Source organism: Crinia signifera, chromosome 2, assembly GCF_055691185.1.
Source record: "Crinia signifera chromosome 2, ASM5569118v1, whole genome shotgun sequence".
Classification (NCBI taxonomy): domain Eukaryota; kingdom Metazoa; phylum Chordata; class Amphibia; order Anura; family Myobatrachidae; genus Crinia; species Crinia signifera.
In genome coordinates, this window is record NC_139218.1 from 139,284,541 (window position 1) to 139,300,028 (window position 15,488).

The 15,488-nt window shown below is 42.4% G+C and overlaps 1 protein-coding gene across 3 annotated transcripts in view; it reads left to right on the top strand.

Moving 5' to 3' along the window:
• The first annotated feature begins 3,572 nt into the window (after nucleotides 1-3,572).
• Nucleotides 3,573-15,488, top strand: part of TMCC2 (transmembrane and coiled-coil domain family 2) — a 61,743-nt gene continuing 49,827 nt past the window's right edge. Inside the window, exons 1-3 of one of the 3 annotated variants that reach the window (XM_083172992.1) lie at nucleotides 3,574-3,788; nucleotides 4,267-4,484; nucleotides 13,985-14,572. In XM_083172992.1, coding sequence (XP_083029118.1) covers nucleotides 4,299-4,484; nucleotides 13,985-14,572 — 774 coding nt within the window. In that variant the 5' untranslated portion in view covers nucleotides 3,574-3,788; nucleotides 4,267-4,298. Of the gene's footprint in view, nucleotides 4,485-13,984; nucleotides 14,573-15,488 lie in introns of all 3 variants that reach the window. The other 2 variants (XM_083172994.1, XM_083172991.1) reach the window with 2 other exon arrangements.

The following is a 15,488-nucleotide window of genomic DNA, read 5'->3' on the forward strand; positions in this document are numbered from 1 at the left end:
AAATGATGCCCCTTTGGGTCTATATCCTCACCAAACTGAAGTACTAACGTATGGCCTGTAGACCCAATAAAGTAGCAGTGCAAAATTCTGAAACATATCTTCAGATGACAAATTATTAAAATAACCTGAGCTAACTAACTTCATTAATGGAAAAAAAAGGAAAACGTGACTACCATGTGTAACAGACTATTGTTTAGCAGAAATATTTAAAGCTTGCTAGCAGGAGCATTTCAACAAAGGAGGAGGCCCGTGTGCATCAATTCCTGCAGCCTGAAGGGCTGGGGACATAGCCAGCAGCTCACAGAGCCACTAGCCATGCCCCCATAGCGGGGCCTTGCAGGAATAGACCAGACCTCCTTGTCAAAAGGCCACACCACAAAATGTCAGGTGCGCGGCGAAGGTGCGCAAAGTGTCCCTCCTCACAGCAGTCCAATGTTGGGAGGTTTGGGGTCGACCCTTCCTCTCCAAGGTTCAGTAGACTCTTCATTGTGCAATGTGCACTTGTGCAGGAAACATGGCTAGTACTGTGAGGTAAGATGGATACAGTGTGTCCATTGTGGGCCCTTCTGGACTCAGGGGCCCGTGTGCACCACACATATTGCACCCATTATAGAAACACCTATTCTAACCAGTTTATTCTATAGATGTTTGATTACTTTACAGATGAAATGTTACGTTTGGTGGGTGAGAGAATCATTATCCCTTCTTACTATCGACATCTGGTGCAGTCAAACCATTTAAATCTTAAAGATGGATCAGTCTGTGCCACTCTGTGGGGTTTATTAACTAATATGGGAGTTCTATTGAAGATGGGATTTAGTTAGCAACTTTTAGAAGATACTAGATAGAAGGTCAGATGCACTATGCTTTAAAAAGAGATAAAATGGAGGGTTATAAACAGCCAGCCAATCAGCTCCTAACTGCAATGTCACAGACTGACATTAAATTTCAGGCAGGAGCTGATTGGTTGGTTATCACTCCATTTTATCACTTTTTGAAGCTTAGTGCATATGGCCTAGAATCTAATTGGTTGCCCATTTCAACATCCCATCTTCAATAGAACTTCCATCTTAGTAAATAAACCCTAGTGAGCCTGATTCATGTTGCAAGGAAGACATCCTCAGATCACCATCACATCAATTATAATGCCCGCATGTATATGCCGCTGCCCTTGTGTATAATGCCCGCATGTATATGCCGCTGCCCTGTGTATAATATCCACGTGTATATGCCGCTGCCCTGTGTAAAATGCCAATGTGTATATGCCGCTGCCCTGTGTATAATGCCCATGTGTATATGCCGCTGCCCTGTGTATAATGTCCACAGGTATATGCCGCTGCCCTGTGTATAATGCCCACGTGTATATGCCGCTGCCCTGTGTATAATGTCCACATGTATATGCCGCTGCCCTGTGTATAATGCCCACGTGTATATGCCGCTGCCCTGTGTAAAATGCCAACGTGTATATGCCGCTGCCCTGTGTATAATGTCCACGTGTATATGCCGCTGCCCTGTGTATAATGCCCACATGTATATGCCGCTGCCAGTGTGTATAATGCCCACGTGTATATGCCGCTGCCCTGTGTATAATGCCAACGTGTATATGCCGCTGCCCTGTGTATAATGCCCACGTGTATATGCCGCTGCCCTGTGTATAATGCCTACATGTATTTTTAAGTTGATAATTTTTATATGGCCCCCGACGGGTTTTTAAATTTTCCAAGTGGCCCTCGGTAGAAAAAAGGTTCCCCACCCCTGGTCTAAAGTGTAATACCACACCCTTTTTTGTGATGCCACGTCTCCTTCCCATGAGGCGATGTCCCCTTTTTGCCGCGTGGCTACGCCGCGCAAAGGTCCCCCTTGTGTTACGTCTAGATTTGGGACCACCCATTACCATAATTCTAGATTCTCCTATGGGTATAAATATATATATATATATATAATATATATATATAAAGAGAATACTAAACTGTGTGTGTGTATCTACTTAACCTTGGTCTCTTGTTGTTTTCGGCTTGAGAACGGGGATCGTCCCCGAAATGTTGCCGTATTTCACAATAAACCTATAAGTCAGGGGTGTCCAAACTTTTTGTGAAAAAGGCCAGATTTGGTGAGGTGAAAATGTGTGGGGGCCGACCATTCAGCCTGACATTCTTTGAATCATCACATCAGAATGGTGCCCCACTCTGCCCCAATTCACTTTATGTCCCCCCATTCACTGTATGTCCCCCAGCCTGCCCCCATTCACTGTATGTCCTGCACTCTGCCCCCTTCACATTATATTCCCCTGCCTAATCATCATTCTCTGTATGTTCCCCAGCCTGCCACTCCTTCACTGTATGCCCCCATTCACTGTATGTTCCCCACTCTGCACCCATTCACTCTGTCCCGTAGCTTGCCCCCTTTCTCTGAATGTCCAGGGGTTGGACGCACACTCACCCGAAAGCCGCAAAAAACACATCTCACTGTGGCGGCCGGCACCTCCTCACTACTGCAGACAGCAAGGTAAAGGCACACTCGCCGGGACTCCACCTTTAGCGTCCTGTGCTGTGCTTCCTGAATCTGATGCTCCGCTTGCTTCTGACTGGAGGCTGCGGGCCACTTGAAATGACGGAATGGGCTGCAATTGGCCCCCGGGCCTGACTTTGGACATGCCTGCTATAAGGGTTTCACCTGTTATACCATCTCTGAGTGCCGCCTTCTTGGTTCCATATCTACATGCCGTTTGGTGTACAGGGAGGGCACCAGGGCCCCATCTAGAGTACTCAGCAACTTGGAGTACCGGATCTTATGGATTATATATATATATATATATATATATATATACCTGTGTATATATATATATATATATATATATATATAAACATATTTAGAGAATACTAAACTGTGTGTGCTTAACTCTGGTCTGTATTTGTGTATCTACTTAACCTTGGTCTCTGTAATGAAAATTGTAAACTTATTTGGATATTAATCATAAGCTGTAAAAAAAAATCAGACTTACCAGTTTCTAACAAATATATTTTTCAATTTCATATAGATCATGTAATTTTAAGAAATAAAGACCAGTAATGTTTCCTGTGTCATCCTTGTGCATTACAATATTTAGCTATTAAGATCTACAGTATGTGCCAAGTATTTACAAAAAAAATTCACATCCAGAAACGATCAATACCTATACATTTTATCATTTCCCCCTGTAATGCTTCTATAACTACACAATACAAGGGGTTTGTGAGGAAGCCTGAATCTTCACTATAAAGTCACTTCCTTAAGCAGCAGCCTAAAATGACAATGTGTAGGATTAGGACACAACACATAAAGCAGTTATGCAATTGCCAGTGCTGTGCTGCTGGAAATCTATCCAGAGAGAACAATGGTCGATAATTGTTTCTGGATCATCTCAGCAGCGACTGGACTGACCCCTCGTACTCACTCCTATTAGTATTGTAAAACCCCTCTACAGTACAGTACCACCTTCTGTGACAGCTCCTGCCGCTCAACCAGCCTTGAAACGTCCTCAGGACCACCCCCTTTTCTGATTGGATGACCGGGGACAAGCGCTCTCTTGCCATTGGGCAGATGCACTGTCGTTCAGCAGTAAGTTAGGTTGAGCGCTGGTCACCCCAGGCTCTGCAGGGAGAAGTGTGGACGGAGGAGCCGGGGCCCCGGGGACCGGGAGCTATAGGGGCCTCGGGAAGATGGAATAGACTTGGGGGCCCTTTTCAGCCCTGCACCCCCTTCACTCCCTCACCTAGCCTGCAATGTCCTTTTACGTGCATGTTATGAACGTGAGTGTGTCCATTGTGTTAGTGTAGTGTGTACGGTTCTGCACTGTGTGTAACGTGTGTAGGTGTATGATGAGCAGATTCTAGTTATTTTATTTTGGTGAAGCATTTGCGTGAATTGTGTGTTGGGTGCAATCCAGCATCTCTGTAGTGTCTGCATTCAGCTGAGCACATTGGATGTCAGGCATAAACCGTGTGCTCATGCTGTACCCCTCATGAAGCCACACATAAGGCATCTTTCCATTGTGTGCACAGGCAGGTAGTGTGGCTGACTGTACCGTGATCTATGTGAATACTTTATACCAATTACAGATGTGACTGCAGTGTGTTTGTCTTTCATTTGTGCAAAGTTTGTCTGTTTCTTTGAAGGGCACCATTTTATCCATCTGCTTAATATGACCTTAATACCCTTCCTTTGTTATCCTTCTACCTGTTCTATTGCTTTCTCCTGATTAATGGTATCCTGCACCCTTGCTCCCAGTTCCTGCCCCCCTGCTCTTCCACTCTGGATACATGAAGCGCTGCAAGTCAGACGAATTACACCCTGAGGAGGTGGGTGCTCAAGATGCTCCTTTGCCACTTACTGTCATGGAAGTGCGAGGTTCAGACAGCCCAGTACCTGGGGATCTGGTCTCTGCAGGAGCAGCTGTCAACCAGGCACCCCCAGTCATCACCCGGAATAAACCTCCAGACCTCAAGGTAATAGGAGGACTATAATCTAATTTCATGTTATCATCATTGTATAGGAGGGAACATATGTACATATGTGTATTTCCCAATGCAAACACAGAAGTATGCATATTTTGCAATGTATTTATTCATGTTACATTTGGCACTACATACAGTACCAGAAAACACAGAACATGGAAGCAAGTAAAATACATTGTAATATTTAAGCATCTGATGATAGTACTACAATCACTTGTTACTTCAGATTGATTGTACTGTATGCTAACAAAATGACTCAGAAATGTTTCATGCTATTAATTCATTGACAGGAAGAGAATGATATTGGTTCAACAGAAGGGATGATATCATTTAGCTACAGGGTCTGTGCACATACAAAAAGTAGACGCATCTGTTTTGGTGTGCGATACTACTGCATGTTACATCAGGGCAATGCAGTTTTCAGGACAGCTTTGTTTTGTGGTATATAATGCTCTGAAAATTCCATATTGACTAAAGGTGCCCATACACGGTACAATTGCTGTGTGTGAGGAGATCTGCGCTCCCATCACACATCTCATCGCACAGCTCAAAAAGTATGTGCTGCACATACTTTTTGGACTAGATCTCATCTCATCTCATCTCATTGCATTGCAAAACATATACAATGTGATGAGATGCAATATTGTATACAATAATTGTACAGTGTATGGGCACCTTAAGGATGCACTGCTCTTTCTCTTAACATTATTATTGCAGTTTCCAGACATTCTATGTAATGTGGAGACCTTCTGATTTATATATATATATATATATATATATATATAGCAAACACTTATGTCCGGCACTCCAACAATGTACAGATGAACCTTCAGCGGGTGCCCGTATCCAGTGCTAGATTAGCGTATACAGGAAACAATGATGCAGCACTCCAGCTTCATATAAATACGTGGTTTAATGATTAGCGCTTCAGCTACGTTTCAACATTTACATGTTGTCTTCAGGCTAACACAAAGGCAAGTGATTCAAGTTTAAATAGCAATGTGTACTGCGTGAGGCGGGAGTCAAGCCCACGCCCAGCCCCACGATCTCCACAAGTGATGTCATCACCCCTCACCGCCGTATCACGGGCCGTTGTTAGGGGATACCAGTAAACAAAAACAGCAAAGATGGCGCGCTCCATAGCGCAGAGTACGATCGGTGAATCAAAGATAAAAAACATGATGTGCAAAATACATCTAAATGAACACGGCAAATCTAAAATAAAAATAGATAAAAATACAAACAATACATACATCACGGATAAGACATAGAGACGCTGCAAGCTTTAGCGAACTGATCATGACAACAGTCTTTAGAGATAAATACTTCCAATATTAGTCAAAATACGTCTGCTAACAATAAGAGGGCGCTACCAGCGTACTGCAGCCACACATAACTACACTACCAAACAGAGTCTGGTGACTACAACAATACATTAAGACCTATGGATTCATTTAAGCCTCTAGGGCTGACCGTATTTAGTTTCATAATCCAAAAAGCCTCGCGCTGCAGCAGACGTTTACCCCGGTCCCCGCCCCTCAAGGACGCCGGGACATGGTCTATCATCCTATATCGCAAGGATGACACCCCATGTCGGGCGTCCAAGAAGTGGCGGGCCACGGGCTGATCACTTTTCTTGGAGGCCAATGCATTCTTAATTGCCGACCTGTGGGCTGCCATACGTTCCTTGAACGCACGTTCAGTCTTACCTACGTATGACAGCCCACAGGGACAAATGATCTGGTACACAGTGAATTTAGTGTTGCAATTTAATGCATGTCTAATAGACAATGGGCGGCCCGTTTGGGGGTGGTAAAAGGTAGGTCCGGGAATAAGAAATCTACAGGTACCTGCACTACCTTCTTGGACGCCCGACATGGGGTGTCATCCTTGCGATATAGGATGATAGACCATGTCCCGGCGTCCTTGAGGGGCGGGGACCGGGGTAAACGTCTGCTGCAGCGCGAGGCTTTTTGGATTATGAAACTAAATACGGTCAGCCCTAGAGGCTTAAATGAATCCATAGGTCTTAATGTATTGTAGTAGTCACCAGACTCTGTTTGGTAGTGTAGTTATGTGTGGCTGCAGTACGCTGGTAGCGCCCTCTTATTGTTAGCAGACGTATTTTGACTAATATTGGAAGTATTTATCTCTAAAGACTGTTGTCATGATCAGTTCGCTAAAGCTTGCAGCTTCTCTATGTCTTATCCGTGATGTATGTATTGTTTGTATTTTTATCTATTTTTATTTTAGATTTGCCGTGTTCATTTAGATGTATTTTGCACATCATGTTTTTTATCTTTGATTCACCGATCGTACTCTGCGCTATGGAGCGCGCCATCTTTGCTGTTTTTGTTTACTGGTATCCCCTAACAACGGCCCGTGATACGGCGGTGAGGGGTGATGACATCACTTGTGGAGATCGTGGGGCTGGGCGTGGGCTTGACTCCCGCCTCACGCAGTACACATTGCTATTTAAACTTGAATCACTTGCCTTTGTGTTAGCCTGAAGACAACATGTAAATGTTGAAACGTAGCTGAAGCGCTAATCATTAAACCACGTATTTATATGAAGCTGGAGTGCTGCATCATTGTTTCCTATATATATATATATATATATATTATCCCAAACTGATGTCACTCAGCAAATAAAGCAGACAAAGAAGATAGTATCTTTAGCCAACGTTTCAGGGCTTTGGCCCTTTTATCAAGTCTTGATAAAAGGGCCAAAGCCCTGAAACGTTGGCTAAAGATACTATCTTCTTTGTCTGCTTTATTTGCTGAGTGACATCCGTTTGGGATACTGTAAACTTCATTGTTTGGATGAGCACCAGTTCCAGCTGCCTATACAATAGAGTGCCGGTCAATTTGGGACTATATATATATATATATATATATATATATATATACTTTTACAAGGTAATGCTGAAGTCAAACTGAGTTTTGATAATTGATGACTTCATAAATACTTTATTGTGTCTCCAGATGAACTGAATACTGCCTACTGTATATTCTATATTTCATATAAACCCCTCTCTGACATAATTTATACTTACACATTAGGAATTCTTCCTTATACCCATCTGTCAGTTGGGGACTTACCGGAAAACCAAAACAAATAGTACACGTGCTGTACGATTTTATATGGTGTCTTTCCAATATGCAGAATCGTACAGCCCAAACAATCCATCACTTCCTCGTAGTTATATGTATTTCAACCATACATTGACAGTTGTCGGCAACATGCATTCCTCTGCAGAGCATCGCAAGGTGGAGTGTATTGAACTTATTTGGCTCTGTAGCTGTTTCCATAGAGACGCTGGAATGAGAATAAAGTTTTTCTGGCTGTGTTTGGTGTGAGAACTGTGGAGTGGGCTGTTATGCACGTTATGGAAATCAGGTTGTTGAATGTGATGGATTTTCTCCTTCCTGCAATTCATATTTTAAAAGTATACTTTTAAAGAAACAATATCTGTGTGAAATTGATGTGTCTGAGACCTGCTTTGTTTGGGGGGGGGGGGGGGGGGGGGTAGGTAATGTTGGTGTACAGTTGCAATGTGTGTCTGCATCTGCTCATTATGACACTCCAACAATTTCAAAATTTCCTGCACACCACTATGGGGCCTGCATTGTTTGTAGTCACGGGATGTTAAAGAAACAGTCAGCACTCTGTCACTTGGTAGTGCCCCACATTGGTTCTGGCTGGCATCTAGTAAAGTGAAGCCATGGATATATCTAAAACAATATCTGAAAGTCACCCACTCTTCTGGAGAAAGGTCTTCATTCTTTGGTTGGGTGCACACCATGCAATATGTTGTTCGTCCAGCCGATGAAGGACATAGCACATTATGCATCTGTCTGTGTATACAGCCAATATGTCTGTCAATGACATCATTTACTGACATATCGCCTTGGCCCTGCAGCACGGCTGATGTATTCTGCAGATGTATCAGTACATCTGCATGTATGTACAGCCAACCCCTATGCTAGATACAGTAACTGGTGACACGGGGTTATTCAGATCTGATGAGACGGCTGCAAATTCACAGGCCGGACTATCGATAACCTAAGCGTACGAATCATAGTATGTTTAATGCTATCTTGCAATAAAATCTTGCTTCTGGCCATTCGCAAGTTGATTGACAGAAAGCTGGCATTTATGGGTGGCAACGCCCATTTTCTGGGAGTGTCAGGGACAACTCAGACGTGCCCAGGTGTTTGTGGGAAAGTCATGTGATGTCAGCTGCTGCCCTAATAGAGCGAAATGGCAGAGCAGTGTATACCTGATTGCAGAGCTCTGCAATTTAGCAGAGCAGCGATCAGGTCTGAATAACCCCAACGACATAACCAATGGGCGAAATTTTTTTAAAAACTGTAAATGCCTATCCAGTTAAGATGCATGACTAAATATATCAAGTGACCAGTTCACAAGTGAATATGCTTACTAGAATTGTCCATTTGAACGGTGGATCCATGGATTGGTGCATCTGTTGTTAAAGTGAGTCTTAGGAAATACACTTTAATATATATAGTACCTTTCCATTTCTTAAATGATCATGTGCACCTATCACGTATGCATTTCACATGATATCATGAATATATGATGCCCAAATGGTTTCTGACATATAATAGTTTTGTCAAAATTGGAAACCTATTCTGTTGCTTGATGCTTGTCTATCAGATATATTGGTCCAAAAGCGTATATGCATGCTGTATTTTAATACAATAGTTTTGTGATCAATTATTTCTCAGTTGTCTCAAATTAAATTTATGGATTTTATTAGGTGTTTCAAACATGCTCTCAATTTTTGGAGCTTATACAATTAATTTTTTTTTTCCAAATGTGTTCCCATTGTATGAATGAAGTTTATGTATTTTTTCTGTTTTTTTTTTGTTTGTTTTTTATACGGGTGTGGCTTGAAAGATAGACAGTGTCTAGATCAACAGTCATTAGGTTGACCACTATTGGACGACAGTGAAAAGGTCAAAACATTGAAAGGTTGACACAAGCAAAACATCGACACATGAAAAGGTCAACATATTATTTTTTTCAAGTTGTCTAAAGACGGAGCCGCTCCTGCCAGCCGATGTCCTCCGGCAGAATAGGGTGAGCGTGCACGAGACGCCCCATTCTCCTTGCAGCCCTCCACCCATCTCCCCGCTCCTGCCTGCTCTGCCCACACCTGCTCCACTCCCCTGCCCATCTCCCTGAAGTGGAGACGGGCGGGGAAGCATTCTTTCCTCGGGGACGCAGGAGCGAGTGAGCCGCTCACGAATCCCCGTCCGCTGGCCTGCACATCACCGTCCTATGCCTGCTAGGGGGATCTGGCAAGTGCTCAGAAAGGTTGAGGGTGGCTACATCTGTATGTGAACATCTGTCGACATGGACCCCCAATAAGTGTAACCGGTACCCTCACATGGTGCCTTGTGCCATAGATTGTTAAGTATGAACTACAAGTAGTTGGTGAAATAAAAAAGCATATTAATAAACGAATTCCGACTTGTTCATTGGCATGTTGAGATTTTGCATGTGTTGACCTTTTGTCAATGTCGACAGATCATGTCAACCCTTTTCATGTGTTGACTTACTGCTTGTCGACCAATAGTGGTCATCTTGTTGACTGTTGACCTAGACACTTTTGACCTATCATCGGAACCATTTGTTATCAGTGTTTTGACTCCTTTTACCATTATTTCTTTACATGCCTTCTTTTTAAGACTTGATATTGTAACAATGGGTTGCGCTTTGCTGAGTGAGCTGGATAATAGTCCTACTAAAAATGTTTGGGAAATCCATTGTGCAGGATTACAGTGAACATCAGATTCTCAAAACTGCCTTTCATGGTGGATGTCAATAGACTAAACTTTGATCTCTTTCGCTCGGCTCAACTTTTGTGTTCACACAAAAAGAGTTCACCATATGATAGCTAAGATGTTTTTCTTTTGGGCCTATTCTTTAGATTTCATACTGAGCAATTTCTTCAGCTTAAAAAAAGTAGACACATATTGGTTCTAAAATCACGAAAATAGAATGCCTATGTTTCATAAGAAATTGACTTTGTTGCTGGTTGTATGTTAATCAAATAAAAAAATACTGATGTTTTATATATAAAGTTTTCTTTGACCACTTTAAAAGTATTGTACCCCTTTCAGGCATAATGAGTTTCCCACATTTTTGGGGCTCAGGCAAACTACTGTATGTTCCCAGTGTTTTTCCCAGGGCTCTTGTCCTGAGTAGACAATCCGGTTTAAGCCTGGATTTTGCAACCCAGGAATTTACTCCTGGGTTGCACCTAGAAACATCTGATTGGTGTTTGGGGCTGTTTGGAGGGGGCGGTCTGGTGAGACCATGTGTCCTGCTGCAGTGTGTAGTAGAAGCGGCTGGCACAGTCTAGCAACAGAGACACTGCATGGTGTGGTGAAGTCTGGTAGCTGGTGTATGACATGTAAGAGTGTGACGTGTATATGACATGTATGTGTTGTATATGGATTTTTACACGTTTAATATCCCGATCCCCCAACGTGACCAGCAGGGAATTACCTGGGCACCTTAAGTCTCCTGGTCTTAGTTGACTGTAGTGGAACATGGCATGGTCTTCTATGGTGATCTGATTGCACCTTATGCGTGGTCTGATCAAACCCCAGACCTGGGTTGGTGACGAATGGACCTGGGTCAAGTTGCTGTGTGAAAGCACCACAGTTTTAACCCAGGACATAATACTTGGGTTATAAGTAGGGTTAAACCCGGGTCGCCCTCTGTGTGAAAGTGCTGGATCCTGTGTTGGAGTGTCCGAACTGGCTTAGCGTGTTAAAAGGGTAATAGTGATTTTACTTCATGTTGCCATCCTGTCAGCTTGAACCATTCTCTTTTGACTTTTCTTGTTGACAAGAAGTTTTTGCCTACATAACTGCTGTACAGTGGATACCTTATGTTATACTCACCATTCTTTGGGGATTGATGTAGGACTTTTTACAATGTTGTGAAAAGTGTCAAAAATAATATCAGAGTGAGCAAAATATTGAATTTTACGTATAATTATTTGCTATATACATCACCACAATACTGCTCACTGAAACATATTACCATGGCAGCCACAAATCACTGAAACTGACATAATGAAACTAGTTAATTTCATTCTTTTTAAATTATTCATCACTTTCCCTTGTTAAGAATTTATCTTACATGTGGTTGTAAAGTAGTTGTGAACTGTTTTTGTATTTCATTTCACTTTACTGATCCATAAACAGAGAGCTAGCACAGCCATATTAAACGGTAAATAATTGACCCTGGCTCCTAATGGTTTTCTTCAGTTTCCCACCTCAATAGAAAAGAGAAAACATTTTATAAACCAAATGATTCCAGTCATATTTTTTTTCCTTTCTGAACTTGCATTAATGTGAATCAGGCATAATCAAATAAAGCATCCAGCTGAAATGTAAAAGCCATATAAGGATCATAGGGGTTAATCCTATTACCTGCGATGAAGTCGTGGTGTGAGTAAGTGCAGTTGTGCGCTGCGCTTGCCCGCAAATCCGGGCTGAGATCAGTCTGTGAAGGGACAAAGTGCAGTGGCATTGCTGGTAACAGCTGTTGACCCTTAGGGGGTTATTCTGGGTCACTAGCTAAGGCAAGTTCCTTCTCAAATGGACAAAACCATGTGCACTGCAGGTGGAGTAGATGTAACTTCAAAGTGAGATCTATATTGCATTGTGAAAATAAAGCAGTCAGTATGTTCCCTGCACAGAAACAAAATAACTCACCCAAATCTAATTCACTCTGCACATGTTACATCTGCCCCCCTGCAGTGCACATGGTTTTGTCCATTTGAGAAGGAATTTTCCTGTGCGAGTGAACCAGAATAAGGGCCTTAATGTAAGGTTCAAATGGTCAACATATCAATGGCCGACACACTTTTTAAAAATGTTTAATTTTTTTCAACATATTCACACTGTACTATCCACCTGGACTACAACTGAGCATAGTAACATGGCGAGCAAAGCAAGTCTGCGAGGATACACATTTCCACTCATTCGCTTTTTACATGGTTCAACATAAAAAAAAATGACAACCCAAAATGAAAAATAAAAAACGGTCAACCAATTGTTTTTGGGTTGACCATTTCAACGTTGACCTTATCACTCTGCCAGCCTTTTGTACCTGTCAACTTTTTGTGGCCTCTGCATCTTACATGTTGTCCAATTGAACCTGCCGACATTTTTATGTGAATGTCCACTATGTAGAGTTGATCTAGTAGCTGTCCTCCTAATTCTGGTCGACTTGGTGATCTAAAGCTTTTTTAAACTAGCATAGTAGATTCTGCATCTGCCTTACTCCAATAAAAAGCACTCCGTGGGAGGGACGGGCCTAAAAAAAGGATGAGACAGGTAGAGGGAGACATTTCTGTAACAAATCATTCAATATAATACTGTATGTCTCATACTATTTGATAAGATTATGTTTATGCATGCTGACCTTTAGTAGTGATAGGGTGTATTATGTTGAGCTGCTCCTTTGTGTCTTTCCTTGACCAAAGCCATCATTATTATTTATTAATTATTCATATGTTCTTGTCTGTATTTTCTCTGTCACACAATCCAATGTTCTCTTGTACTACACACATCATACTAAATGTCTTCTGTTGCTTTCACATTCTGGTTTGTTTCCTCACACTCTGGTTCACACATACTTTCTCAGCCCTAAGTGCTATATTTGCCTTTTTATTTATTTTTTTATAAAAAAAATTCGCTGCAGTTTTTTTTAGAACCTAATGCTGTTCCCCCGTACTGTCACGCCTTGTGTCTCTTTCTTTTCTTTTTAGTCAGTGTCGTAGGTTAGCCCTGAGCTTAGACACCAGTCTGGGAACCTGATAGCTGATGTGAGAGGCTGTAAATATTTCATGGATGTAATGTGACATACTCTTGCTGACTCCGGCCAGCTGTAAACTCTCAGAATCCTTAGACCATAGGATTTCAGGGCTGACAGGCTCCAGTGCTTATGGAGAATAAAGAGTTAGGACACAGGTGGGATATTTGAATTAATGACAACAGGTTGGCCCTTTTTTTTTTTTTTTTTTTAAGCAGCACGACAATAAGTATTAATTTGAAAAGTTGGCCAGAGGGTTATATGCATTGTAAATACAATTGCACAATTCGAGGGCAACATTGGAATTTTTCTTGGCCACTATATGCTTTTGCTGTGTTTGTGCTAGTATAGAAACTGGGAATGTGTGTGCAGCTTATGTTGTGCATACTTGTTATTTGGAACATATAACTTATCTGATTTATATAGATCACATGTGTATGTATGCAGTGCAGGTGTTGCTTACAGATAAAATAGTTCACATAATAACTGAAGAGTTGGGGACCTGCAACAAATGCATCTTTTTGAAAAACTATTAGATTTATATATCCTTGTTTTTGTGTGTGTGTGTGACTGCTGACACTGATGAAACGGATACTACCACTATCTTACGTGCTCTCTTTATCCACAGAAAATCCAGCAGCTCTCTGAAGGATCTATGTTTGGACACGGACTGAAGCACCTCTTTCACAGTCGTCGGCGTTCTCGAGAACGGGATCATCAGACAACTTCAGAGCCCCCGGTTGCATGGTCAGCCTCCAGCCCTCAAACGCCACAAGCCACCACAGCTGCCCCCTTATCCTCCTCAGATCACGACTCAGCCGATGAAAAAGAGAGATCTCCAGAAATGCACCGAGTGTCTTACGCCGTCTCATTGCATGATCTACCAGCACGTCCAACTGCCTTTAACCGCGTATTGCAGCAAATACGCTCCCGTCCCTCTGTCAAAAGAGGCTCTGGCCAGCATGGGGGAGGTCGCCGCAGCAAAAGCGGCCCTGGGGACACTGCTCATCATCACCATCATCAACAACTCCGTGGAGGAAGTCCTCACCTTCCCCGTCGCCCCCCGCCAATGGATGGTGCACTGGCTGCAGTATTACACCATCACCAAGGCCGACCACGATCTTCCTCCACCACCGATGCTGCCCTGTTAGCTGGCGGTGATACTGCAGGAGCTGGAAGCTTTGCACATGAGGACCAGGATAGAGCAATAGAGAAGGTATGGAAAATATCACACAATGCAAGAGATGTGTTAATTGCGGTGTCAAATATATTAGAGTAGCAAAAGGGAGGGGCATATCTGGGTGAGAAATCTATGGCACAAAATAAAGTAATGAAAATGAGGAGGAAACTAGGTGAAAACATTGAAGAACAAAAGAAGCAAGAAGAGATCAGTGTAATGTTATGAATGTGCGAAGTGGGAGATTGAAAAGAGGGCGAGCTTGATTCGGTGGTTTCAGTCACTGCTTTAGCTACATAGGGGATGATATTACATATGGAGGGGAAGGAGAATTTTTTTTTTTTTTCACTACTACCAGACTAATTGACAATTAATTATTTAGTTGTTTGTGCTATTCAAGCTGCAACTGCAATGGTAGACGGTCACAATTGTGCCGGTGCCCTATCTTCTCTCGAGTGGGAATAGTATATACAGTAACTTTGTAAAGCGGCCCTCCAGCTGTTGTTGAACTGCACATCCCAGCATGCCCTGCTACAGTTTTGCTATTTGGCCATAATAAAACTGTTGCAGGGAATGCTGGGATGTGTAGTTCAACAACAGCTTGAGGGCCAAAGGTTCCCCATCCCTGTTGTAAAGACTTTCCTTATACCAATAACGGCTTTTAAAGCAGTGTTCTCCTACATATATTTGTCCAGAAAGATGCACCAATAGGGGGGTTACAGTGTACATTGGTCAGTTCAGATTAGTTGCAGGAAGACAGATAACCCCTGTATGATTCAGTGTTTTCTTTTTAATATCACTTGATTACATGGGTGAGTTTGCACTAATGCCCTATTACTATTACCCTATTACTACATTACTACTATTACTACAATAATACCTTTATATCAGATAACCTAGGTGAAAATCAAGAAGCAGTCACTTTCTCAGTCAATATTTCACTTGTATTTTTTCC